This window comes from Palaemon carinicauda, chromosome 18 (assembly GCF_036898095.1).
Source record: "Palaemon carinicauda isolate YSFRI2023 chromosome 18, ASM3689809v2, whole genome shotgun sequence".
NCBI classification, from domain to species: domain Eukaryota; kingdom Metazoa; phylum Arthropoda; class Malacostraca; order Decapoda; family Palaemonidae; genus Palaemon; species Palaemon carinicauda.
The window spans coordinates 22,723,855-22,750,992 of NC_090742.1; the positions used below are offsets into that span (position 1 = coordinate 22,723,855).

General features: G+C 45.4%; 1 protein-coding gene across 4 annotated transcripts in view; it reads right to left on the bottom strand.

Moving 5' to 3' along the window:
• Nucleotides 1–27,138, bottom strand: part of LOC137657710 (DNA polymerase eta-like) — a 97,799-nt gene that overhangs the window by 39,992 nt on the left and 30,669 nt on the right. For all 4 annotated transcript variants that reach the window (XM_068392135.1, XM_068392133.1, XM_068392132.1 and 1 more), the window contains 6 exons: nt 22,402–22,619; nt 21,682–21,875; nt 15,157–15,380; nt 12,513–12,636; nt 2,194–2,259; nt 1,704–1,876 (listed from right to left, as the gene is read on the bottom strand). In XM_068392135.1, the coding sequence (XP_068248236.1) occupies nt 1,704–1,876; nt 2,194–2,259; nt 12,513–12,636; nt 15,157–15,380; nt 21,682–21,875; nt 22,402–22,619 (999 nt within the window). The remainder of the gene's footprint in view (nt 1–1,703; nt 1,877–2,193; nt 2,260–12,512; nt 12,637–15,156; nt 15,381–21,681; nt 21,876–22,401; nt 22,620–27,138) is intronic.

The window sequence follows — 27,138 nt, forward strand, 5'->3', positions numbered from 1 at the left end:
CGACACAGTAAGGATGACGTCATCATTTAAAAAACCTCTATATCTTCGTTATTTGTAAAAATAATGGGTTGAAACTTCTGGAGAGCATGTACGATATGTTTCTCTATACAGAGAGACTATAAAACGATTTTTGAATTTTTTCAAGTTGGTATGCCAAAATACCACCGCGGACGGTCCCCTTAATGGCCTTCAACTCGACAGCCAAACTAGCGTACCGAGGGTCATCCACAGATACGGATCCTGTAGAAGGGGCAGGAGTTACTAACTCAAGGGAAGGATCAACTTCCAAAGAGGAATCAATTATAGGTTCAAAGGATAAATCTACACTACGTTCGTCTTCCTTTCCACAAACAGACTTAGATTTAGACCTAGAAGCTCTCCTAACTCTATCGAGCTCTAGTTTACGCACATAGCGCTTCATAATCAACCAATCCTTTTCATCCAAACCCTTACATTCCCCGCACCTATTATTAAGGGCACATTCAAAACCCCTACAATTCAAACACACGGTGTGAGGGTCTACCGCCATTTTCGGTAGTCTCACCTTACATTCTTCATTCGCACAGACACGGATTTGAATTTTATCACTCATAATGATAACAGCAAAAAAGCAAAGAAATAACAAAATCACGATTGCCAAAACCCCAAATCAGTGTACTTCACCAAATAGCAGACTGGTACAGCAAAAACAGGGAAAGCGAAGAAAAACTCTTAATGATGGACCAACGTGTTAGCGATCCGCCCGGCAGAGATGAACTGAAGTTAGAAAACGGGAATGATTCCTCGTACCACCCTTTAACGGGTGTAACAACCGAACCACCACAAGGCGGTTGCCGCGTTTAGAAAAATTTTGCCGAAAGTAGAGATTATTAGCTATGTATATATAACTGCCAGGTAAGTTCTATTCATAAAAACACCAATTTCATCTAAAAAAACACCAATTTCATCTAAATCTCTATTAAGGGGATTCAGCAACTTCAGATCGTAAGGACATAATCATCATAAGTATGCTCGACTGGAACTGGAGAGTTCGTGCTTCCCTTTGGTGTATCCTCCAGCCTAGTATTATTTCTCCAATATGCTATAATTATTATTATTAGAGAAAATATTTTATCAAGAATACATAATTCATTAATCTGTATACAGTATCATACTTGGTTATAATAAAATATATTACCATGCACAGTATCGCTTGATTCACTCCTTGACAAACGGTTAGCTTTTATGTTTGCTAAAATATGTCTCCCTACTGAGCATTCATCCTTTAAGCGGACATGATACTCAAAAGTCTTGAACTATTTTCAATGAAAGAATAAAACAATATTTTCAAGTTATGTGGATGAGGCTATTTACACTTTCCTCTTTAACCCTTTTACCCCCGGGGGTATTTGGAAATTTCCAACCATTAACCCCCAGGGGGTTATTTTTTTCCCAGCATATTTTGCAGTATATTTTCTTTAAATTGCTCTAACAGCCTTAATTTTTGTCATAGAGAGGTCAGGTTGGTCTCATTCTCTTGGAAAATGCCTGAATTTTCTCAAAAAATTATCAAAAAATAGGAAAAACTAATTTTTATAGCATTTTTTTGCAAGGACATACCGGTACGTCCATGGGGGTAAAGGGATGGCTTTTGTGAAACGTACCAGTACGTCCTTTGGGGGTAAAAGGGTTAAATATGGACATATCTGACAAATATTACTAACCATAGGCCACTCTTTGGTGAAGCTTTATTTGTTGGCTGAATTAGTGATAGGGCAACTCTGGTGATGCGCTCGGTACAATACGCTGGTAGGTTGGCGGAACGAGACAATGTCGTAAACCTGGCATCACCATCAAGACGAACACTAACAGTTAAAGTTTTGGCTCGTCGTTTATTCTGTGGAGCATATAGGTCTCAACATCCATCTTTCAGTGAACACTTAATGCTAATTCAGATACTGTATAAAGATGAGCATCACAAAAAACTATAATTTTGTGGCACATCATAAACATTCAAATTAAAAGCAATAATCATAAGGACACTGATCATGCAATTCATACCCATATAATTTACTTTATTACTATCATTTTTTTTTTTTAAATAAAGTTAGAAAATAAATCATTAGACAAAACTATCAATACTCTTGCAACATATAAATACTGTAGCATTGTCCTAATATTTTTCATTCATATAGTGTACAGTTATGTACTTACAACATTCTGATCTTCAGTAAGGCGTTCAGTCAATTCCTCCGCTAAGCTTAACATCCATTTATTCACCTGAAATACATAAATACTTGGATGAAAACAGAATTTTTCTAATATGACAAATTCGAAGATAATTTGTATTTTTCCTAACCATACAAACCTTAGCTATTTACAAAGGGTTATTACTTTTAGCGTAGCTGAAATGGCGAGCCATTAGAATTTAACGAGGGTGTATTACCCCCGCGCTAGTTAGCGGGGGGTAGGGGAGTGGTAGCTAGCTACCCCTCCTCCCCCTCACACACAGGTGAATACTCACTTTCACTTAGAGGTAGGACTTGTCTTGGGGGACAGGGCTGGCGGGCAAATATGTGTAAATAGCTAAGGTTTGTATGGTTAGGAAAAATACAAATTATCTTCGAATTTGTCATTTGTTCCGTAACCGAAATACAAACCACGCTATTTACAAAGGGTGACTTATCCCTTAGGAAGGGTGGAAAGTCCCCAGCCATACTGGCTTTGGCTTTACCCGGGGACTCAGAATCCGAGTGAGTCGCACTCGAGAAAAGGAGTCCCTGCACCTCACAAGTTCCTTGCTCCGCAAGGAACCATGTGGCCTACGTAAGCTTGTGTGTGAAGGAAGAAGTGTGACCCGTCTTAGGCAGTTGACCTGGAGTTCCAGAAGGAACTCTGGGTTAGGACGTTCCCAATACCACCTCGTCAGGGTATGGGGGACGCGACAGTATTGACTCAATACTCGGAACACAAGGAAGCATGGTTTACCTGCAGAGGTTCGAGGTCAGCTATGCAGAGACCAGGATGCTGCTTCCCCGTAGAGGGGATGATGAAGAAAGAAGTAAGGGCCAGACATACTTCTTTCGTTCATGCAGACTAAAACCTGATAACAATGCCCTCAACCTTCTGCTACCTGTCCAAAAGGAGCCTGAGGTTAGACCAGCTGTTGTGTAGCCACCACAGAGCGATAGAAAACGTATCGAGACTCCTGTGGGTCACGCCCTGCAGGAAGCGGGCTGCGAAGGTCATCAGACGCTTCCAGACTCCAGCTTGTAGCACCTGCGTCACAGAGTAGTATTACTCGAAGGCGAGGGACGTTGCGATGTATCCAACATCGTGCTGTAGGGCGACGTGACGGGGGAGGGTCTGAAGACAGGTCAAGATGAATGTCCTTGAGTCCGGGCTGAAGAGGTATACTGGTGACTCTCCCCCCATGTCCTCCTTGTGTTCCCAAATCGGCTGCAACTGAGGCCAAACTGCAGCTGGTCCCAGCGCTAACCTCTCGATTCCTTACTGGCAAGAAAGAGAAGGTCTTGGGACATCAGACACAGAATGGAGACTCGAAATCTTGAATGAATCGGACCGAAGGGTCGGGACCCTCAGATTCTGAGTCTAGCCAACAACTCAGGAGCGAGCCTGAATGTTGCCTTCCCCTCTTCCTTAGAAAGGGGGGAGTAGTAAGAGACCAAGAAGATTGCTTACACACTGGCCGTGGCCAGAGTGAGCAGAAGACCCAAGGCGGAATACAATCCGAGGCCTGTCGTAAAAGGGTCTTGAGAAGATCTCTTAAAGGACTAAAAGTCCGAGCCATGCTCCAAGTTGGAGGTCTTCCTCCGACTAGGGCAGGGACGATCGTAGCTTCGCATGAGCGAGGATAGATCCAGCGGGCAGGAAAAAGTTATTCCTTTAAGCCTGAAGGTCAGGGAAAGGCTGAGCGACAGGCTTCATTGCCAAGAGCGGAAAGGAGTTTCCTCCCGCCGAAAGGCAATAAGACCGTTATTGCTGGAGAAGAGGCCTCACGGGAAGAGGTATATCTCCCACGGCACCAACCACCTTAGACTCTTCACTTTGCCTGGGAGACCCCTGTGGATGACTATCGCAGATGACGCGACCTCCGTACCGCGACTGTAGCGGGTTGTCTCTTCTAGAGGAGGAAGCGTAGTGTCTCCAGGCATGAAGCCGAAGCGACGCCCCGGTTCGGGAGAGATGTCGCAGTGTGGTTGCTTGAGTAGTCTGCGCCGTGGGAGAAGCTCTCCCGGGAGTTCCGTCAGGGGAAGCAGAGGGTCCAGAAACCGTTCTGCGCATAGTCCCAGTGGAGCTCTCCCATTGAAAGGTTGACAGACAACCTGGTTTTGTTGAGACCCATTGTCTGCAGACAAAAAGGAGGGAAGACGCAGGCGTCGAAGTTGTCCCACCATCACCGGAATGCATCTTGCCAGAGTCTCGGGGTCTGAGACTGGGGGGAAGACTAGCGGAAGCTTGAGGTTCCAAGCTGTCGCGATCAGGTCCCCCAGACCAGCACTTGCTGGTTACCCAAGGTCAAAGACCCCTAGGTACACTCTCTCTATGAGGCTCTGCTCGGATAGTCTGAGAGAAACATTCCCCTGCCTGGAATGAGAGAGCCGATGGTGGAATTGAGAGAATCTCAATCATCCCGGTATCTCTACTGCAAGATGTGAAGGTGTGAAAATGCGTCCCCTGCTGGTTAGCATGAAGTCGACACGCAACGGGGCGACTTGGCAGGAGCGGTAGGATCTGAAGAGGGGCCAGACTAAGGCCCTTAAGCCTGCCTGAATGATGGAGAGGTATCCTTCAGGTCTTGACCATAGGCCTGGACCGGAACATGCCCCCCCCCCTTTCCTTTGACGAGTCCGAGAACCGCATCAAGAATGTGGGGAAAGGACGAGAATATCCACTACCATCAAGAGGTTCCATAGGTCAACACCCATTGCAGGTTTAATAGTTCCGCTGGTCCCATAGGGCCAGGGAGTCCGGTTAAACATTGCCTGAAGCCACCGGAACTTGGATCGCCCCACATGGAACTTATCCTGAGGCGACCGTTCGGACTATAAACGGGTCAATGAGGAAAGAAGAACTAGGAAACGTTCCAAGGTAGGGCTGAAAACTCTGCTTGACTGAGAACAGGTACTGCGACTCTCCTCAATCTTGCCACAGTCAACCGAAAGGAAGGCTCGGAGGATGTGGTAACAGAATCTGGCGTCCCCAGGTGGTCACCCATCCAAGTACCGACGTTGCTTAACCTCGCTGGACGGACGAGAAGCGGGGTTTCCAACGTGGTAAGGCCGTTGACTCAATATCATGGCCAGATACTCCAGATGTTGAGGCAGAGGAAGAGAAGGCTCCAAGCAAAATACCATGAGCCCACACTCATGGTCAGCATCCGGAAGCTTTTCCCGGCGCTGAAGAAGGTCGAAACCCGAGCCTACCGGAGTTGACCAGCCCTCCAAACAGCAGAGGAGGCGGAAGTCTGCACCTGAGCGGCCAAGAGGAAGGCAGGGAGAGTTCTCTGGGGAAACAAACCTGCTATGCCACGGCGGGATAGCCACAATGCATCATAAGCAGGAATACTTGCAGTTTAGGCTGAATTCGACGAGCACCCTGGAAGATGGATGGAATGGAAACTGAAAGTACCCGTCCTTCCGATCCAGGGTTAAAGGAGTCCTGTCGCCTCGTTACCAGTCTGATCGATTCTGCTGGTCTACGCTGGCCGAAGTTTGTTCGACAAACTTGATCAGGGCTGAGAGGTCGACTATGGACATCCCCTCTCAGATCCTTCCTTACAAGAAAGGATCGACTGAGGGGGCCGGGGGTGAAGCCGTCGATGATCCTAAGGAAGACCTTCGCCTAAGGTATGGATCATTCTGCCCCAACCGGGCAACTCTGCTGATGCTATGGCATAGAGGTTCAGAGACACTGAATTCGCTGACAGAGACGGCAGGCGCGATATCCTTGGCTACTCACAGAGATTGTGCGGGAATGGGCATCGGGAAGCTGTCATTCGGATGAGTAACCTTAAGCATCCTCCCAGCGAAAAAACCTGCAATCCTTGAGTTCGTGAACTCCTTTTAGGACTATGCCCCCCCGGGGGAGTCTCCCGTGCCATCTGTTCCTGACAGGAGGAAACTGCAATTGGACACCTTGTCCCAGTTGTCGTAGCCGATAACTTAGGCCGACGTGGTTGAAAGAAAAAGGGAGCTGGAGCCCTGCAGAGTCTGGAAGAAAGCGCCTTGGAGGAGTGAAACCGGAAGTCGATTTACTCCGCACAGCAGCTGTCTAAGTCTCTGTCCTTGGGCAAAGACAAAACTCTTCTCAAGGATGGAAGGGTGTCTGAGGTCGTTGACCTCCACAGATGAGACACCCGAAGGAAGCCTTCAGTCAGCGCGTCCAGATGGTACAACATCGAGCTTGTCCGCAAGTAGATACTTAACGACGAAAGGCCAAGGTGCCTGAGCTCGAGAGGAGGAAAGTACCCTTGATCTTCCTGTAGCTTCCCTGAACCAAACCTCGGGCCGTAACCGAGGAGGGAAAGAACCTGGTAAGCTCCCAGAGGAAGAGGTAAGCAGTCACCCCTTGTCCGATGGAGACCACGAAGTCCACTCCTCTCTTTCTCTTCAGCGTAGGAGAGACAGCCGCTGGTTTGTTACCCTGGCCGGCGAGTGCTGGTTTCATAACCCTCATTAACGCCCGTGCCAGCGGATCAAACCATGTCTGCTGCTCCAAGGACACAGAGTCCGAAATCCTCGCTAAGGTGAAAGGGATCGGGCGATCCTTTGGAGTGGACACGACGGTTCCTGCCTGAAAAGAAGGTGGGGAAGAATGCTGTACTGACCTGTCTTCGTCCTGCACTACCAACCTGTGCTTGGATGGAGGTTATCCCGAGTGCCGCCTAGGAGCACGCGTCACTGCTGCTACCACCGGCTGTGGAATTCGCCGCGAACTATGGTCGCGCGAGGGCGAACGGTCGCGCAAAGGCGAATGGTCGCGCGGGCGCACAGGCGCGCAGGCGAGCGGTCGCGCAGGCGAGCGGGCGCGCGGGCGAGCGGTCGCGCGGGCGAGCGGGCGCGCGGGCGCGCGCGGGCGCGCGGGCGCGCGGGCGAGCGGTCGCGCGGGCGCGCAGGCGAGCGGTCGCGCGGGCGCGCAGGCGAGCGATCGCGCGGGCGCGCAGGCGAGCGATCGCGCGGGCGCGCAGGCGAGCGATCGCACGGGCACGCAGGCGAGCGATCGCACGGGCGCGCAGGCGAGCGATCGCGCGGGCGAACGATCGCGCGGGCGCGCAGGCGAATGGGCGTGAGGGTGGGCAGGTAAATGAACACGTGTTCGAGGCGACGAACGCAAGCGATGGCGTGACGGCGAGGGATCGTGCTGCCGCGTAGGTGAAGAAGATCGCTGGCGGTAAGCGATGGCGAGCAGCATGTGTAGGTGAATGATCGCGTGATAGGGTGCGATGGTGATCAGCATCCGCAAGAGGGCGAGCGTTCAGGGTTGTGCGATGAGGAGCAGCATGCGTAAGCGGGCAATCGTGCAGAGTTGTGCGATGGCGAGCAGCATGCGCAGGTGAATGATCGCGTGAAACGGTGCGATGGTGATCAGCATCCGCATGAGGGCGATCGTTCAGGGTTGTGCGATGAGGAGCAGCATGCGTAAGCGGGCAATCGTGCAGGGTTGTGCGATGGCGAGCAGCATGCGCAGGTGAATGATCGCGTGAAAGGGTGCGATGGTGATCAGCATCCGCAGGAGGGCGATCGTTCAGGGTGGTGCGATGAGGAGCAGCATGCGTAAGCGGGCGATCGTGCAGGGTTGTGCGATGGCGAGCAGCATGCGCAGGTGAATGATCGCGTGAAAGGGTGCGATGGTGATCAGCATCCGCAGGAGGGCGATCGTTCAGGGTGGTGCGATGAGGAGCAGCATGCGTAAGCGGGCGATCGTGCAGGGTTGTGCGATGGCGAGCAGCATGCGCAGGTGAATGATCGCGTGAAAGGGTGCGATGGTGATCAGCATCCGCAGGAGGGCGATCGTTCAGGGTTGAGCGATGAGGAGCAGCATGCGTAAGCGGGCGATCATGCAGGGTCGTGCGATCAGCATCCGCAGTTGAGGGTCGCGCGATGGCGATCAGCATCCGCAGTTGAGGGTCGCGCAATGGCGATCAGCATCCGCAGTTGAGGGTCGCGCGATGGCGATCAGCATCCGCAGTTGAGGGTCGCGCGATGGCGATCAGCATCCGCAGTTGAGGGTCGCGCGATGGCGATCAGCATCCGCAGTTGAGGGTCGCGCGATGGCGATCAGCATCCGCAGTTGAGGGTCGCGCGATGGCGATCAGCATCCGCAGGTGAGCTAGTAGCTGGCGAACCATGTTCCTTCAGAAGTGTTGGAGAACGTTGGCGTGCCAGCTGTAACACACGTGGGCGATCCGGAGATCGCTGGCGAGCTGATGATCGCTGACGAGCTGACGATCGCTGGCGAGCTGATGATCGCTGACGAGCTGATGATCGCTGACGAGCTGATGATCGCTGACGAGCAGAAGGCTACGCGTGGAAGCCTGCGCAAGAAGAAGAGTCCTTGACCCCGACCTGAACCGAAGTTCTAGATCGCGAGGGCGAACGTGGGCGCACAGGGCGCGTAACAGGAACCGCAGGGAAGATCATCTTGAAAGCGCTGACGAACAGGAGAGCGCTGATGAGCAGAAGGGCGCGCAGGGAAACCCTGACACGCAAGGGAAGAACCCCCGTGGGGGCAACCCTTTGCCCCGAAGGGATCGTTGTCCGCCGGGAGACTGATGTCCGTCGGAAGACCGCTGTCCGTCGGGAAGACCGTTGTCCGTCGGGAAGACCGTTGTCCGTCGGGAAGACCGTTGCCCGTCGGAAGACGAGATCAGACTGCTGTCCATCTGCACCAAGGCGGAAGATCGAGAAAAAGGAGTTGTAGGCTGCAAACGGAGATTCAAAAAGGCGCCTCAAGCACCCTTATAGGGAGATGAGAGGCCCTTACGACGAGGCGGACGGTGGGCCTTACGGCGAGGGAGGACAACAGCAACAGCAACAGAAGAAACCTCCGAAGAGGAGTCTCTATGAGTGTACTCTCTCGCGAACGAAAGAGAAACACTTCGTGGAAGAGACTGGTCAGCCAGTGACCTAAAAGGAGCAATCCTCCGAAGAGGAGCTCCTGCAGTTGCCCAGCCCCTTGAGCGAAACTGCAGGTGCGACCGCTCAGCACCAAGAGCATAGTCGCACGAAGAAAAGGCAAGAGAAGAACCCCCCAAAAGAGGAAAAGCTCAAGCCTGGACAGGAAAAACTTCCCTCGGAAGGAAAGTTATCCGCCCAAGGAGGCAAGCCTCCTGACTGTTCTAAAATGAACTGGAGAGCTGTCCGTCGACACGGGAGTACTACCAGTAGAAGGAGACACGCCCCTAACGACAATACAAGGGGGGAGGCAGCAACAGCCGAATCCCCAGGACTCAACCAGACAGCTCACACCGTTGCTATATTACAGAAACGAACTAGATCGGTAACTGTAAAAAAATAAAACAAATAATATTAGTACACATTCATTCCCCCGGGAAGGCTCCGAAGAGGAATCCCGAGGAAAAGGAACAAGAATTACACAACAGGCACGTGCCCTCACAACCACTTACACTCGCGGAAGGAGAGCTGTAACCAAAACAGAATTATAACAATTATAATTATGTAACTATGTAATTATGTAATTAAAAAATGAATGAACACTAAAGAAACAACGAAAACCCCGAAAGGAATCGTTCTACGAGGTGAAAAACAAAAAACAACTACAATTAGATTCATAACTAATTGATACAACGTACGGCGTAGCAACCCCCCACACGGAAAGGAAGCTAGGCTACAAGGGCGTAGTAACACGTAGTAAAAGGGTGAACGACCTCAAGAGAGAGAGAGAGAGAAAGACATAAGTCAAACTCGATCGCCACCCATAAAATACGTCGTGGTGGCCTAACTGCCGAGGCCTCCACGTAGATATCGTACACTACACACACACATCTGAAAAGGAAACTTACTTATTTCTATACTCAAATATATATACAAACATGAAAACATGTTTACATATATATTGAGTAAAAGAAAAGTAAGCGATTAAGTAAAGACAAAACAGACAATGGCTGCCAAGCGAGGACCAAGACAGAGACGTCTGTCACAGTCCGAGCCAAAAGTGAAAGTGAGTATTCACCTGTGTGTGAGGGGGAGGAGGGGTAGCTAGCTACCACTCCCCTACCCCCCGCTAACTAGCGCGGGGGTAATACACCCTCGTTAAATTCTAATGGCTCGCCATTTCAGCTACGCTAAAAGTAATAACCCTTTGTAAATAGCGTGGTTTGTATTTCGGTTACGGAACAAATGGGGATTTGGACAAAGGGAAAATCTATTTTTGGGAGGTTGTGTGAGGTCCCTAACAACTTTTATTTCCTGCTAATGGACATAACTCATGACCTCTGCTTGGATTTTTAAAAAATCAAATCATTGTATTCTTGGCCCGGAGAATGTGTATTTTTCATGTTTCAAATAAATCTTTTAAGGAAAGCAATCATGTTTTATGGCTATTTATGTATGTATATATATATATATATATATATATATATATATATATATATATATATATATATATATATATATATATATATATATATATATATATATATATATATATATACTGTATATCTATACATGCGCATCTGTTCCCTTAACCTCTTCAGCACGACCTGTCACCGGAGCGTCAATATAAGCATTCCGACTTTTTTCCGTCACTTGTAAACGCACCAGAAATCAGCCAATTATCAAATATAACTATTTATCTACTAGTATAAGAGTGTGTGTGTGGTTGTGTGTGTGCGGGCGCGGGCGTGTGTCCGTCCGTAAGCATGTATATATGTGTAAGTGAACATACATGTGCATGTATATACTTATGCGCAACTGTGTATGCATATATATGTTTGTATGTGTAAATCTACTGTATAAATGTGTATATACAGACGCTCCCCAAGATACGAACATCCGTGTTACGAACATCCGGACATACGAACACAAATTGACGGAAGTCCAAACATGTTTGTAAACATCCGTAGATTTCATCGCAAGTTTAAATTTTGAAATTAGCGCCACTCCCGACTTGTATTGACTATATGTTGATTTTGTTATTACCAATGTTTTGCTTAATTTTTCTTAGGACTTCCAAATAAATTAAATGAATGCAATTTATATAATGTTTTTCTTTATGACGCCGCCTAAAACTGAAACCTTCCATCATAATAAATAAACGAAGGCATTAAACGTGCACGATGAAAGTGATAAATAATGATATTAAAAGCTTTTAGTAAATATGTTATTACAAATATTATTTACTGTATCTATATAAAATCCTACATACGTAGCAAAGTAGGAAAATATTTTTTTTTGGGGGGGGCGCGTTTAATCATCAATAACAAACTGCCGCTAATGACAGAGTGATAATTTACGATAATTCTAAACTGTTACTAAAGATGATTGTCCATTCCATATCCAAAATACTTTTCCTAACTTCAGTTATAAGTCAACTTGTACCCCCCTCAATTATGAAACCATCTAAAATAAAAAGTATGAGAAGAAGCAAGTACTAGCCCGATTTTTAAAGTTGTCGAACAATTAAGTTACCGCTATAACGTTCGATGTGACAGATGGTGCGAGATTGGAGAAAGTAAGGAAAATTGAATCATGATTGATTTTCAATATAAATGAAACTTTGAGGAGCAACAAAGATATCATTTGTTAGAGAGATAGAGAGAGGTAAGGAATGGGGAGGTAGTGAAAAGTAGCCCACAGAGAGAGAGAGAGAGAGAGAGAGAGAGAGAGAGAGAGAGAGAGAGAGAGAGAGAGAGAGAGAGAGTGTTGTTTTAAACGTAATAAACAAAAAAATTTGATGGGTTATAACACATTGGTGCTTATGTAATATCAACTGTATAGACGGTTTGAATAAGTTAAGAAATTGTACATAAACGATACTTTGTTAATGTATTCGTACGCTCTCAAGAGCGGCAGCTAGACGTCAGCTGATCTGATCACAGCTAAAAGTTAAACAAAAAGAAATCAACAATACTCGATTTTTAAAACATACCCGAAATTTAAAAACAAAAGTACACGCTTTCTTTGGTATAATATTAGATTTCCTGTTCTAATCTTAACAAGAAAATCCTTGGGGGACCACACAGCAACTAACCAAAAAAAATGCCCATATAAATATGTTTAGCATTTCACAGATGGTACATTACTTTAGAAAAATAAATTAAAAAATTACTATCATACTATAACTTAATACATAAGATATATTTCTATTTCAGCTTATAATTGACTTATAACATTAAATTTTTTGCAATGATAAGAACCTTATATACATGAGTAAGTTTTGATAGTATGAAGTTACTGTTCTCTAACTTTGCTCAATTTCATGATTGTGGCAGTGACAAACATGGTTAAAGATACCAGTAAGCATATAAAACATAACATCACCAGTCTTACCTTATCCTGAGTATTCAGTGCTTCTTTTCCCTGAAAGTTCTTTCCACATCCAATGCTTTTTGGGAGTTGACGAGAGGTTACCGACTCTGTGTCAATCCCTCTCCCAAGATTATATAGCCACTCCCTATAAAAAATAAAGTTTGCTTATTCAGTACTATTGCACAACAGTATTTCAGAAATAACTGGACAATTCTAAAAACTAACTTTTATGTAGCTGATAGGAATATATTGGTAGCACTTTAACTGTCTTAAGAACAATGGGATAAGCTAGAAAATATAATATTTACAAGATAATGATGTCAAGCATGAATATTTAATTTTCCTGCAATTCTATTTTCCTTTTGAGTAAAGCCACCTTTAGTATTTCATCACTTCTAATCATCATAAATATTAATAAAAGAATTAGATAGATAATGGGGAATGGTGAAGTTTACTAAAAGTTAGAAGAACGTTTCAGATCCAGATGGAAGATACGTTATATCAAAAATTTTTAAAAAGTAATTTATATGTTTCTAAACTATACAAACCTGAATCCTTCAATAGGAGTATGTTTTCAGCAAAACTGGATGTGCTGTTAAAACATTACATTAACGAGGTGACGGTAGTTACAGCCAGGTGGCAGGGAAGCCCCAACCACACCACAGGCCACTGAGCTCCCAAATTGACCTAAACATCGGACTTGCGGAGTGGTTGAGGCAGGAAGTTTAACTTAAAGGACTCTGGTTTATATAGTTAAGAAAAATACAAATTACTTTTAAAAATTTGTGATTTGTTCCGACATAAAAACAAACCCTCGTCCTTTAATTGGAGACTTATCCTTTGGAGGGAGAAAGTCCCTATAACCAAATGGCTGGTTTACTTTCCTGTGAGATGTCAAGGCACTTTGATCCAATAGAGGAGCAAAATTGGTGACTCCTGTGAACCACCTAACAACCTGTATATAAAGATGAGGCAGGTGTTAGGCTAGGTCACTACCAGGGACTGGTAGACAGTCAAGGAAGAACTTATATCCGGGGATACACTGTCTAAATGTATGGTCATTATTAGAACATGCATGCATACAATTTGTCCATCCTCCCCCTTGTCTGGAAGGATGGGGGGAATATTTCTAAACAAACTTTTTTCTAAGAATAGTTGCTTGATCATATGGGGCTCACCTGAATCTATCACTGCATCCATCAAATTACAGACACACTACTGCATCCAAGGAAGGGGAAGAAAGAACAGGTAGAAATGCCAGTCAATCCTACCTCTCATTCTAGACTTACAATACGACCGCTACCTTATACGAGATGTTTCTTGTCCCCTGAAGGAGCTAGGTTTGTTACAAGATCTGTTGAGCAACTACCACCATGTCAAGGATACTATTATCCAGGGACCTGTGTGTACACCTTAGGTAATGGGAATTCCGTAATTATTTTAATGCCATCTACAAGAATTGTGACTCCGACAGGTTCTTCCCGAGAACTGGGATAGGTTTCTTATGTCTGCCTTCGTGTGGACAAATCCTGGAAGATCCTTTCATCTCCTCGCATGCAAGAAAAGCACATCTGAATGTTCCATGGAGCCAGAAAGGAACAGAGTTCTAGGGTCTTTTCCCTTCCGCTGCTGTAGGTGGAATTGTAGTATCCTCCCATAACAGGAAAGCAAGTTATCATGGTCCCCCCACTTCATAGGGTCACACAGGCAGATGACAATACTTGCAAGGAAAGACCTGGAAGACACTAAAAGAAAGAAGGGTGGCACCCTTTCCCATCAAACTTGGCAGCTGTTTCCTATGACAAAGAACAGCGAAGCCCAAGGGTAGACCCCTTCCTCAAGATTTTTTGTCGCTGTTGTCATAAGGATTTATTAGTGAAGGAGAGACAACAAACTGTAATGCTGTCCAACACAAATAAGAAGGAATCAACAGATTGGACAGACAACAGTCCCACAGCTAAAGTTATCGGAAATATTTGCAAAACTTTTATCTTCCTTAAAATACCTTGCACACAATGACCTGTCAAAAACATTATCTAAAGTAAAAGACAATAAACTAGAACAGCCAGATAAGGACGCCGGGAGTACATCTGTAATCTTCGGAAACTAAAAACAAAGTAGAAGCTCCGTGGCCAATCGGGTGGACAGGGACTGACTCTCCCCTAGCAGTAACTACCGCTACCTCGTTAACGTTTTAACAGCTATATTCAGATTTCCTGAAAATATACTCCAACTAAAGGATGAGGGTTTAAATTTGTGTTAGAACAAGTGAGTATTATGTTACATTAAGGAGAAATGATACATTTGAAATAAAAACTGTATTACAGATTGTAGTGATATTGGAAAAAGGTCAGGGAAACATTTCTGAACATAAGGGTTCCAAGTAGGAAAAGACTTCACAAATTATTGTCAAAATAGCTGAGGTATTAACTTCCCAAGCTCCTGCCATTCCTGGGAGTTATTGCGTTCTTCCTGGTCTATTTTTCCCAACTACCAAGTCATTACTAAGCTCATACTTTTGACCCACAAAGATCTTTTTTTTTTCTAAAATGTTAAGTTAAAACTGAAATGAGAAATCTGGACAGATAAGTGGAAGAACAAAAATTAACACACGCAAAGTCTAAGAATAAAGAATTCTAGGCTGTGCCTACGCACATTTACTCACGATGTTTTGTTATCAAATCTCCCATTAAGCTGTTGAAGTGATAGCTGTGCAAGATCCCCCATGGTTTTACAACCAAGTTCATCAGTTAGGCTATCACCAAGTTTCCCGCCAAGATTCCGCACTTTACCAACAGGCATATTTTTCCACAGTGACTCAACACTACAGTGGGGAAGAATGGTCTGCTGATTGGGCTTGTGTAGTCCACATGACAGCTTGCCAAGCATCTGAAAACAAAATGGACTATTATGATAAATACTTAACAAGCTGAAAATATACATACTGTACTGAATTACAAGTAACTGAAAAACAAACCTTTTACTTTAATGTAAAGGGGCCTTTTTCTACAATTAAAAGAGACACCAATAGTATAGATTTAAATAAATCCCCCCAGTGAAAATTTGAGACATAAAACTTTGTTTTTCAAAAACTAATCCCTTATATATATGCCAAACCTGGCATCAGGGTGTAGAAACCTTTTTCCTATTTGCTAAACTAATCTTTCTCTAATTACCTACATGAATTAGCTCATACTTTTCTGTATATCACCATCATTATCATCGTATAACTTAGTGATTTTGTATTTCAAATCATGTGATTATTAACATACATTTATAAATTCTTTTCTCTCTCTTTGGACCTTATTCCTTTCTTGAGTTAATAATGTGTTCTTAGTTATCTTAAAATGAAATTATTAGTAATCAACATATAGTATTTTTTGGTTAACTGTTTTCCTGCACTTGATGAAGTCTTAGAGAGCTGTATAATAACTTTTTCAATAACTTCCTCCTCCAGTATTTCTATGCCTACATCTATTTGACAAACTGATCCCCATCCAGTGTACATTCCATCAGCTGGATGCATAATAACTCGGTAACTTTCTTACTTGTAAACCAATCTTTCTATTGCACTCTAAGCTCAATCCTTTTTTCTTTAGTGTGTGAAGGTCCAGCACTTTGCTGCAGTAGAGGGGCTTGAGTGTCCCAATGATGGGCTGGGCAATGGCAGAGGGGTAGTTTATCCACCCTGGCAGGCTCAACCATACCGCTAAGGCCAGTTCTGAGAGACCAGACCAAGACTGGACCCCTATAGGCCTTCTCCTTTATTTTAAGATAGGCAAAGGCTAGGAGAAGGAAAACTCCAAAATCAAACCAAACAAGACTCCAACGGCGGAACTTCCCAGCACCGGTGGAAGAGGGCAATGCCTGTCGGGCAGGCAACAAGGCGGGCCTTGACATAACAAGAACCCGGCAGCCCGATGCAACCAACATCGGAGAAGCCGCCTGTCTCATATGTCTTGAGCCGCGGTGAAAATGATGTGGGCCAAGTGTATGTGCGTGGCCGTTGCAAAGCCACGACCACCCAAAACAATATACCTAGCTACTGGCATTCTGTCGTTTCCTCCACCCTTCTTCATCTCTTTCTCACCATCATCATCATCACCACCACCAGCAAGTCCTGAGGCGACAGCACTGTGGGTGAAGGGGGCAGGCCTGGATAGCTGGAAGCCCTTAGCCCACGACTGCACTCAGGCGGTGAGTCTAAGATTCAGTCGCTCTCTGGTGACGGTGCCGTGACACCAGAGTTCGGCAGCTGGACTCGTGACTGGGCTGGCCTATTGAGGACACCGCAGCCCACCTCACATGGGGAGGCCCCTAGAAAAGGTGGGGTAAACATCGGACACGGCAAACCCGTCTGGTCAGCTCACCGCGGCTGGCGGACATCCCACTAATGCGGTCGAAATAACAAGAAAAAAATGTTAACCTTAGGTGCGTGGAACATCCGCACCCTTCAAGACGTGACGAACACCAACCGCCAGGAACGAAGTACAGCCTTCGTCTGCAAGGAGCTAGCCCGCTTCAATGTTGATGTGGCGGCTCTTAGCGAGACCAGACTACCCGAAGAGGGCAACATCAGGGAAGCTGGAACAGGCTACACCATCTTCTGGAAAGGCAAGGCCCTAGAGGAGCCTCGCATCCACGGTGTCGGCTTCGCCATCCGTTCCCAGCTAGTGCAGCAGCACAACCTCGCTCCCAAGGCCATCAGTGAGCGCCTGATGACTGTCCGCATCCCCATCACGCGGGACAGACATCTCACCCTGATCTCTGCCTACGCCCCGACTATGACCTCAACCGATGATAACAAAGCGGCCTTCTACACCCAGCTCGACCGCACCATCCAGGCAGTGCCCGCCAATGACATGCTCGTTGTGCTTGGCGACTTTAATGCCCGAGTAGGCAAAGACCATCGCCTGTGGGAGGGAATTATCGGCCGCCATGGCATTGGAAATTGCAACGCCAATGGCCAACTCCTACTGGGTCTGTGTGCAGAACACCAACTTGTGGTAACCAACACCATCTTCCAGTTACCAAAGCGACAAAAGACCACATGGAGGCACCCACGGTCTAAACACTGGCACACTCTGGACTACGTCCTGACCAGAGCCAGAGACCGAGGAGACGTCCGCATCACCCGATCCATGCCCGGAGCGGAAGACTGCTGGACGGACCACAGACTCCTCATCTCCCGACTCTCCGTGACGACCCTACGACCACCCAGAAGGGCACCTGACAGCGTACCACACCAACGCTTTGATTGTAGTAAGCTCCGCAACCCACAGGTGGCACAAAACTACAAGGAGGCCTGCGAACAATACCTCGCAGACCCTGTGGGTCAGGCCACTGTCGAGCACCACTGGACCACCCTCAGAAACGCCATGGCCCGTGCCGCGGAGGAAACACTAGGCTTCACCACCAAGAAACGGCAGGATTGGTTTGATGAGAATGATGCTACCATCTCTCTTCTCATTGAAACCAAACGACAAGCACGCCTGACTTTGGAAAACCAACCAACAGCAGCTAACAAATGTGCTCACAAGGTGGCTGAAGCTGGTTGCCAAAGAGGTATCCGTGAAGCCCAGAACACCTGGTGGCAAAGAAAAGCTGCAGAAATACAGAGTTTCGCTGACCAACGTGACCTGCGCAGCTTCTATGCAGCAACAAAAGAAATATTCGGTCCCACATGGTCATCAGTGGGCAGCCTGAAGGACGCGGATGGGGCCACGACCATCACCGACAGCGAGGGCATCCTGGCCAGGTGGAGGTCTCACTTTGAGAACCTCCTCAATGACCAAGCAGACACCCCAGACGATCTCCTGCGAATGACCCCGCAGCATCCCGTCCGTCACTGGATGGCACTACCACCCTCCATCCATGACTTCAACAAGGCCCTGCAGCGCATGAAGCCCGGCAAAGCCCCAGGGCCAGACAACATCCCGTTGGAGCTCCTCACTCACGGTGGCCCCGGCTTGAGGAACCGTTTGATGCTCCTTATACTGAAAATATGGGAGACCAAGACCCCCCCCCCCCCAGTGACTTCCGCGATGCAAACATCACTACCATCTTCAAGAAGGGAGACAGGGAGAACTGTAACAACTACCGGGGAATATCACTACTAAGCATCGACTAAGCATCGCGAGTAAGATTTTCGCTTGGATTCTCCTTGACCGCCTCCTTATTCTCGCAGAAGACGTCTTGCCAGAGTCCCAGTGCGGCTTTCGACCTTCCCGCGGGACCATAGACATGATCTTCTGTGCGCGACAACTACAAGAGAAGAGCCTCGAACAACAACAGCCCATAATGTTCATCTTCTGGGATTTGAAAAAGGCCTTCGACAAAGAACCTCGACCTGCCATGTGGGCTGTCCTCAAAAGATATGGCTGCCCACCCGATTTTGTCAAGCTGGTGCGTGCCCTCCATGACGGAATGGTTGGGAGAGTCTGCCACCAGAACTCTCTTTCAGACCCATTCCCCATCAACGGCGGCCTGAAGCAGGGCTGTGTTCTGGCCCCGACGTGTTTCTCGCTATACACTGCAGCAATGCTCAACGAGATTCCCCTCAGACACACCCTCAGTCGACCTACGTTTCCGCATGGATGGAGGCGCTTTCAACCTCGCTAGACTCCGCGCCAGAACCAAGACCACCTTGTGTGCAGTGCGAGAACTGCAGTATGCTGACAACAATGCCACCCCAGGTCAGACGGCAGAGGACCTGCAGTCGTTAGCTGATGCATACAACTCTGCCTACGAACGTTTTGGGATGCAAGTCAACTCAGACAAACCCAAGACCCTCGTCCAACATCCACCAGGACTGATGCTCCCCAACTTCAATACCACAGTGAATGACCAACCGTTAGAACAGGTGGACCAGTTCTCCTACCTAGGGAGCATCCTAACATCAGCTCCCACAAGCAAAAAGGACGTGGAGAACAGGATCAGGGCAGCCCACTCCGCCTTTGGCCGACTCAACCGCTGCGTATTTAACAACCACGCACTGACAATGACTACCAAAATAATGGTGTTCAGGGCAGTAGTCCTCTCCACGCTCCTGTATGCATGTGAAACATGGACGCTATATAGTAACGATCTTAAAAACCTAGAACGCTTCCAACAAATGAAACTGAGGCAGATCTTGAAAATCCCCTGGGAGAGCCACACCACCAACATTGAAGTCTTAGAACGTGCCTCGCTGTCCAGCGTGGAGGCCACCATCATCCACCACCGCCTCCGCTGGATAGGACACGTGCATAGGATGGAGCCATCTAGGCTCCCAAAGAAAATATTCTACGGAGAACTGACCCAGGGCACCAGACCACGAGGAGCCCCGAAAATGCGCTATAAAGATCAACTAAAGCGCACCCTGGCTCTAACTGACATCGATCCTTCCTCATGGGAAGAAACAGCCAGGGACAGGAAAACCTGGAGGAGTACAGTACACCATGGCACCGTGGACTTCGAGGAGAGGAGGAGACAAAATGAGGAGGCTAGGAGGAGAAGAAGGAGAGAGCGATTAGAACAGCCCCGCCCACCACCTACCCTCCCTTGTGAACACTGTCCGCGACTCTTCCACCACAGACTAGGACTTAACAGCCACATCAGGCATAAGCACCCACCCCATAGATAGGAGGCTGATGGCTAACGACAGAACCCAATACTCGGACACGAGTGGGCGCCGACGACGAAGGTACACTATACGTTGCGCTCACCCAGTGGAGCTATAAGCAAGTTTTCTGGGAGACATTATGAAGTATGATGCCTTATATTTTCTGTTTTGCTTTTAACCTTCATACAGCCATATATATTTTGTATTTGTATAATAAAAAGTTGGTTTAATAATCTTCAATTTTATTACTTGTTCAGTTTTAACCCTCTGAGGATCCAATGATACAATTTAGTGTCACCAGTTCATGTAATTATAAGTGCTGTATAGAAACTTAATTCAACTTTCTAATACAATTTTTTTGTTTCCTTATATCTTTATTCCTTTGTTATTTATCCTAAAAAACGTCAACTTAAGTAGGTTGTGACACATATTGTCATTGCTCCCTGGCCAAAAGTTACGAGCCTGACCAATTTTGTCATGGCCAGGATCATCAGAGGGTTAATGTGAAATAGAGTACTGTAAATAGTAACATAAGAAAATTCAAATACAGTACTGTAAACATTAAGCAATATTTTGTGTGAAATTTAAATGATTTAATTAACTAGCAAGAATAAAAAGGGTTTAAAATGAATGTAAAGAGAGTTCTGTATGAGAAAGTGATTGTAGCAATTGTGATGTATGGATCGGAGTTGTGAAGAATGAAACTGAGAGACAGAAATTGAATGTGATTGAGATGAAGTGTCTGAGGAGTATGGGAGGTGTATCTTGGTTGGATAGGCTTAAAAAAGAAGTAAAAACGAGGAATGAATTAGTAGTTGGGTATGAATGTGTCAAGGTGGTTTGACCTTATAGAGAGGATGGAAAATGGTCATCTACTGAAGAAGGTGATGAATGCAGGAGTTGATCGGAGAAGTGCAAGAGAAAGACCAAGGTTAGGGTGGATGGATGAAGTGAAGAAAGCTCTAGGTGACAGGAGGTTAGAAGTGACAAAAGTTAAATGAGCAGACTAGGAATAGAAATAAATGGCAAGCGATTGTGATGCATTTTCAATAGGTCCTGCTGCTACCTCGAGTCACCTAATGGTGATCGCTTTGAGGTAGCAGCAGTAGGGGATTCAGCATATGAAGCTTCATTTGTGGTGAAAGATGAGGGAGGGTGGGCTGTGGCACCCCAGCAGTACCAACCAAACTTAGCAAGGAGGTACAAAGAGGAAAAATCCTTCCTTTTTTATGTCTGCTGCCCCCCCAAAATTGGGAGAAGGGCCATGGTAGATAGATAGAAAAGCCCCACAGTGACACCTCAGTGCTGAATGACCGCCTTGGCCCCAGCACTTGGACATATGACAGTTAGTCACAAAGTTAGTTAATAGTAGTAACAGGATGACAATTTTTCTGGTGTCCCAGAAAATATAAAAAAAAAAATAGAAGAAGACCTGATTGAAATTCAGAAAGAGTACTGGCCAGACTTAAGGAGAGAACTCGTTCCAAACCTTATTCACATAAAGTCTACAAAATATTTTAACGAAGATGATTATGCTACTATGTATACCTAAACTCACTACTATAAAAGATACATGCACTAACAAACCTTATTATGAGCTATCCCAGCAGAACATTTAAATCCGGTGCGTTCAAGAACAGCTGCTCTCATCTCTTCGCACAAAACAGCTGTATGGGCCAATCTGATATTGTCCCATTTGGGATGGGTATTATCCAGAGGCAAATCATCTTCATCCACAAAAAAAGAAGACAGCCACTCCTTGACACCATTCTTTCTTGTTTCTATATTAAGAAATAGAATATGAATTTTCAATGAGTTTTTTTAATAATTCAAATATGAATACTTTCTTATTTATTTAAAAACAATACTGTACACTCTTAACCCTTTTACCCCCAAAGGACGTACTGGTACGTTTCACAAAAGCCATCCCTTTACCCCCATGGACATACCGGTACGTCCTTGCAAAAAAAAAAAAAAAATGCTATAAAAATGTTTTTTTTTATATTTTTGATAATTTTTTGAGAAAATTCAGGCATTTTCCAAGAGAATGATACCAATCTGACCTCTCTATGACAAAAATTAAGGCTGTTAGAGCAATTTAAAAAAATATACACCAAAATGTGCTGGGAAAAAAATAACACCCTGGGGTTAAGGGTTGGAAATTTCCAAATAGCCTGGGGGTAAAAGGGTTAATATGAAATGGGTATCACTAAATTGCAAGAAGTCACCAGGAATCAAAGTTTATATTTACCAAAAGCATATTGAGCACCAAAATGTAAAAAATTACTCATAATTGGTGTGCTTTACCTTCTTTTTCTTCATTGGATATCTCAGAAGTAACCTCATCATAGCCAACAACCCATGTAGATTTTAAGCTCTCTGGATTAATCATTCCACCTTGTTTCCCTATTCGCTCCAGCACAGCTGAGGTGAAGTCAATATAAGCTTCATCTATGCTTGCTCTTTCAACACAATCGCTATAATCACAGAGTACATTAATGACTTCTTTACCAGCATCACGATATCTGAAATGAAACCAAAATTCAACATGAAGTATAAAAATGTAGTCACAAAAATAAGTATAATAATTTAAGAATAGTTCTCTAATAGTGAGAATTTGAAGTATTCAATATTAAAGGGTAGAAACTATACAATTAAGTAATGTTGTACAAATCATTAGAGAGGTATTATTCAAGATAATGTATTAATGGTAAAACTAATAAGTAACGCATCTAAAAGATTGCATTGTTTACAGAACAATTGGTAAAATACATGTAATCAAGAATACCCCAATAATAGATAAAACCAATGATTCACTCCTCAGGGAGTTCATTATTAATAAAAAGGAGATTATCCAGCTCAATAAATTAAAATTGACCCTTACAGAGCTGGCCTGATAAATTTGGAAGGGAAAAATATAACACATATTATAGAGTATATTAAACATGATAAAAATACTTTATAGATTAAAATATAGATAACAAATTGAAAACTTAGATTTTACCTATAAACCTATGCCTCTTAAAAAAAAAATTTCAATCTTAAAAATGTTATTTTCATTATAAAATAAATTTTTGAACATACTTACCCCGTAATTATATACTGTATATAGCTTACGTCCCTACGTCACGGCAGAAAATTCAAAACTCGCGCCAATCGCCGACTGGATAGCCAGGTGTACCACCTGCGCACCCTCCAGTGAGGTACCTGGAACCATTCCATGATTCCTCAGATCTTCCATGCCTCTAGTCTCTAGAGGGGAGGAGGGTGGGAATTTAATTGTATATAACTACCAGGCAAGTATGTTCAAAAAATTTATTTTATAATGAAAATAACATTTTTAAACATAAGACTTACCCAGTAGTTATATATATAACTGATTAACACCTTTGGTGGAGGGTTAGAGACAGCCAATATAGTTGGAATTCTGCTTTAGAGTTAATAAAAACAAGCTTAAGGGTTTGTACCTGTTAAGGAAACTGACTTCAATGATTCTCTGCCTCATTAAATCCGCTTTCCTTATGAGATCCAGCGATCCTCTCAGGGGGCTGAAGATCTTTAGGAGCTGTCAAACCGGTGTACATACCTCTATGTGACAGAGCCTCCTCTAATACCCAGTTCCGGGTGCTCTCAAGGAACAAAATTGATCACCTGACCAAATCAATGATTGCGGAAGACAGTCGCAATCTCCACAAGACAACCATAAAAAACAAATTAAAAGTTCCAAGAGAAGAAAAAGGTAATAGGATTATGGGAATGTAGTGGTGGATCCTTCCCCCACTACTGCACTCGCTGCTACGAATGGTCCCAGAGTGTAGTAGTCCTCATAAAGAGTCTGGACACTTTTCAAATAGTGTGAAGCGAACACAGATTGCTCCTCCAAAAAGGTTGTGTTCATAATGCTCTGCATGGATTTCACTAACTCTCTTGGCTGTTGCCAGACTAACCAAAAAAAGGGTCTTCATTGTGAGGTCCTTAAGAGAAGTTGAGTGAAAGGGCTCAAACCTGTCACTCATAAGGAACTGGTGACGTTGCTTTGATGTATCAAAAGATTTAAGAAGTTCCTGTAGGTCTTTATTATTCGAAAGGTCCAAGTTTCTGTGCCTGAATACAGTTGCTAACATACTCCTGTATCCCTTGATGGTGGATGATGAAAAATTGCGCTTGCTTCGCAGGTATATCAGGAAGTCAGCAATCTGAGTTACAGAGGTACTGGATGAGGAAACAGAGTTGACTTTGCACCATTCTCTAAAAACCTCCCACTTGGATTGATAGCCCTGATGGTCAAAATCCTTCTTGCTCTTGCAATAGCTCTAGTTGCCTCCTTTGAAAAGCCTCTAGCTCTTGTGAGTTTTTCGATAGTCTGAAGGCAGTTAGCTGAAGATTTTGGAGACTTTGATGGTACCTTTCCAAGTGGGGCTGTTTGAGTAAATCTACTCTTAATGGAAGGCTTCTTGGAGTGTCCACCATCCATTCCAGTACCTCTGTGAACCATTCTCTTGAGGGCCAAAAGGGGGCTACTAGAGTCATTCTGGTCCCTTCGCTTGACAACTTTTGTACCACCTTGTAAAGGATCTTGAATGGTGGAAAAACGTACACGTCCAGATTGGACCAATCTAGCAGGAAAGCGTCTGTGTGGACTGCTTCAAGATCTGGCACTGGGGAGCAATAAATCTCTAGCCTCTTTGTCTTTGAGGTCACGAAAAGGTCTATGCACAGGCGACCCCAAAGTCGCCACAGACTCTTGCAAACTTCTTGATGGAGTGTCCACTCTGTGGGTAGGACTTGACCTCTCCTGCTGAGGCTGTCTGCCATCACGTTCTTCTCCCCTTGGATGAACCGTGTAATCAGAACTACATTTCTTTCCTTTGCCCAGATGAGGAGATTCCTTGCCGTCTCGTAAAGGGATATCGAGTGGGTTCCCCCTTGCTTGGCAATGTAAGCCAATGCTGAGGTGTTGTCGGCATTGACCTGCACCACTTTGTTCAGAACTGACCGCTCGAAGCTTCTTAGGGCCAACAGGACTGCTAACAATTCCTTTTGGTTGATGTGGAAGTTCTTCTGAACCTCTGTCCACAACCCTGAAACTTCCAACTTGCCCAGTGTTGCTCCCCACCCAGAGTCCGAGGCGTCAGAACACAACACAAGCTCTGGGTTCTTCTGTTTTAAGGGGTAACATTCTTGAAACTTGTCTGGATTGTTCCACCACTGATGGCAACTTCTTATGGATTCCGTAACTGGAATGCACATCGTCTCTAAATCCTTTTCCCTGTTCAAATGATGATTGAGGTGGAATTGGAGAGGTTGAAGATTCAGCCTTCCTAGAGAGACAAACTGTTCCAACGAGGAGAGGGTTCCCAACAGGCTCATCCACTTCCTCGCAGAACACTTCTGCTCCTTTAGAAAAGATTGCAGTTTCAAGATGGCTTGCTCAGTCCTTAAGGGAGACGGAAAAGCCTGAAAAACTCGACTCTCAATCACCATCCACAAATAGAGTATCTTTTGTGATGGTGTCAGAAGAGATTTGTCCTTGTTGACAAGAAGACCCAATTCTTCTGTTAGTTTCAAAGTTATCTGAAGATCCTTCAGGCAGTGATCGTAAGAACGAGCTCTGAGAAGCCAATCGTCTAGATACAGGGAGGCTCTGATGCCTCTTGAGTGGAGAATCCTTGCTACATTGAGCATAAGTTTCGTAAATATTTGAGGGGCAGTGCTGAGGCCGAAACACAGGGCTCGAAACTGAAACACTTCCCCCTTGAAGACGAACCTCAGATAATGCTTGAAGCTCGGAAGAATGGGGATGTGAAAGTAAGCGTCCTGGAGGTCTAATAAGACCATCCAGTTGCCCTTTCTTACTGCTGCAAGAACTGACTTTGAAGTCTCCATAGAGAACTTCGTCTTTTGGACAAATGTGTTGAGTATACTTACGTCCAGAACTGGACGCCATCCCCCCCGAGTTCTTGGGAACCAGGAACAGGTGGTTGTAAAAACCTGGTGACTGCAAGTCCTGCACCCTCTCTATGGCCCTCTTCTCCAACAAGAGAGACACTTGGAGTTGTAAAGCTTGCCTCTTTGACTCCTCTCTGTATCTGGGAGAGAGATCTACTAGGGTTAAAACCAAAGGAGGTTTCCCTTGTAACCCTCCTTCAGAAGTTCTACTGACCAAAGGTCTGGCCCCCTCATCTCCCACGCTTGCCAGAAGTTGAGTAGTCTGGCTCCTACTGCCTGAAGGCGAAAGCAGTCAGACTCTGCTTCGCCCTGTCCTGAATCCTCTCCTCTTTGCTCTCCTTCCATCGGGCCTAGAGCTACCCCTGCAGGAAGTCTTCCCTCAAAAGGGCTGAGAAAACTTAGGAAAAGGTGTTTCATCCTTTGGTTTGCGGCTAGAGAAGGAGGATGGTAGGACCTTTCTTGCCGTCTTTGAGACCAGATCTTAGGTGGCCTTCTGAGTCAATGCGGAAGAAATCTCTCTAGTCAGATCTTGCGGAAAAAGAGATTAAGACAGAGGAGCATATGAAAATTCCGATTTCTGAAAAGGAGTAACCCCAAGAGACAGAAACGAACACATCTGAGCTCTCTTCTTAAGTATTCCTGCTGCAAAAATTGCTGCCAACTCATTCGATCCGTCTCGCAATACCTTATCCATACTGGACATGATATGGATTAAACTAGAAGAGTCACCTTCTTTAAGAGCAGGAACCTTCTTGTCCAAGGCTCCCAGAGTCCAATCGAGGAAATTGAAAACCTCGAAGGCTCTAAAGACACCTTTGAGAAGATGGTCTAACTTCGAAGTAAACCAGAGAATCTTGGTCTTCCTCGTGGTCGATCGACGGGGAGCGTCTACTAGACTTGAGAAAATTCCCTGGGCAGAGGCAGGAACTCCCAAGCCGAGAACTTCTCCCGTCTCATACCAGATACTAGATCTAGATGCTAGTCTTGTCAGAGGAAACGCGAAGGCTGCTTTCCCTTGGTCTTTTTTGGACTACATCTAGTCTCCTATCATCCTAAGAGCTCTTTTTGATGATCGTAACAGAACCATTCTAGTAA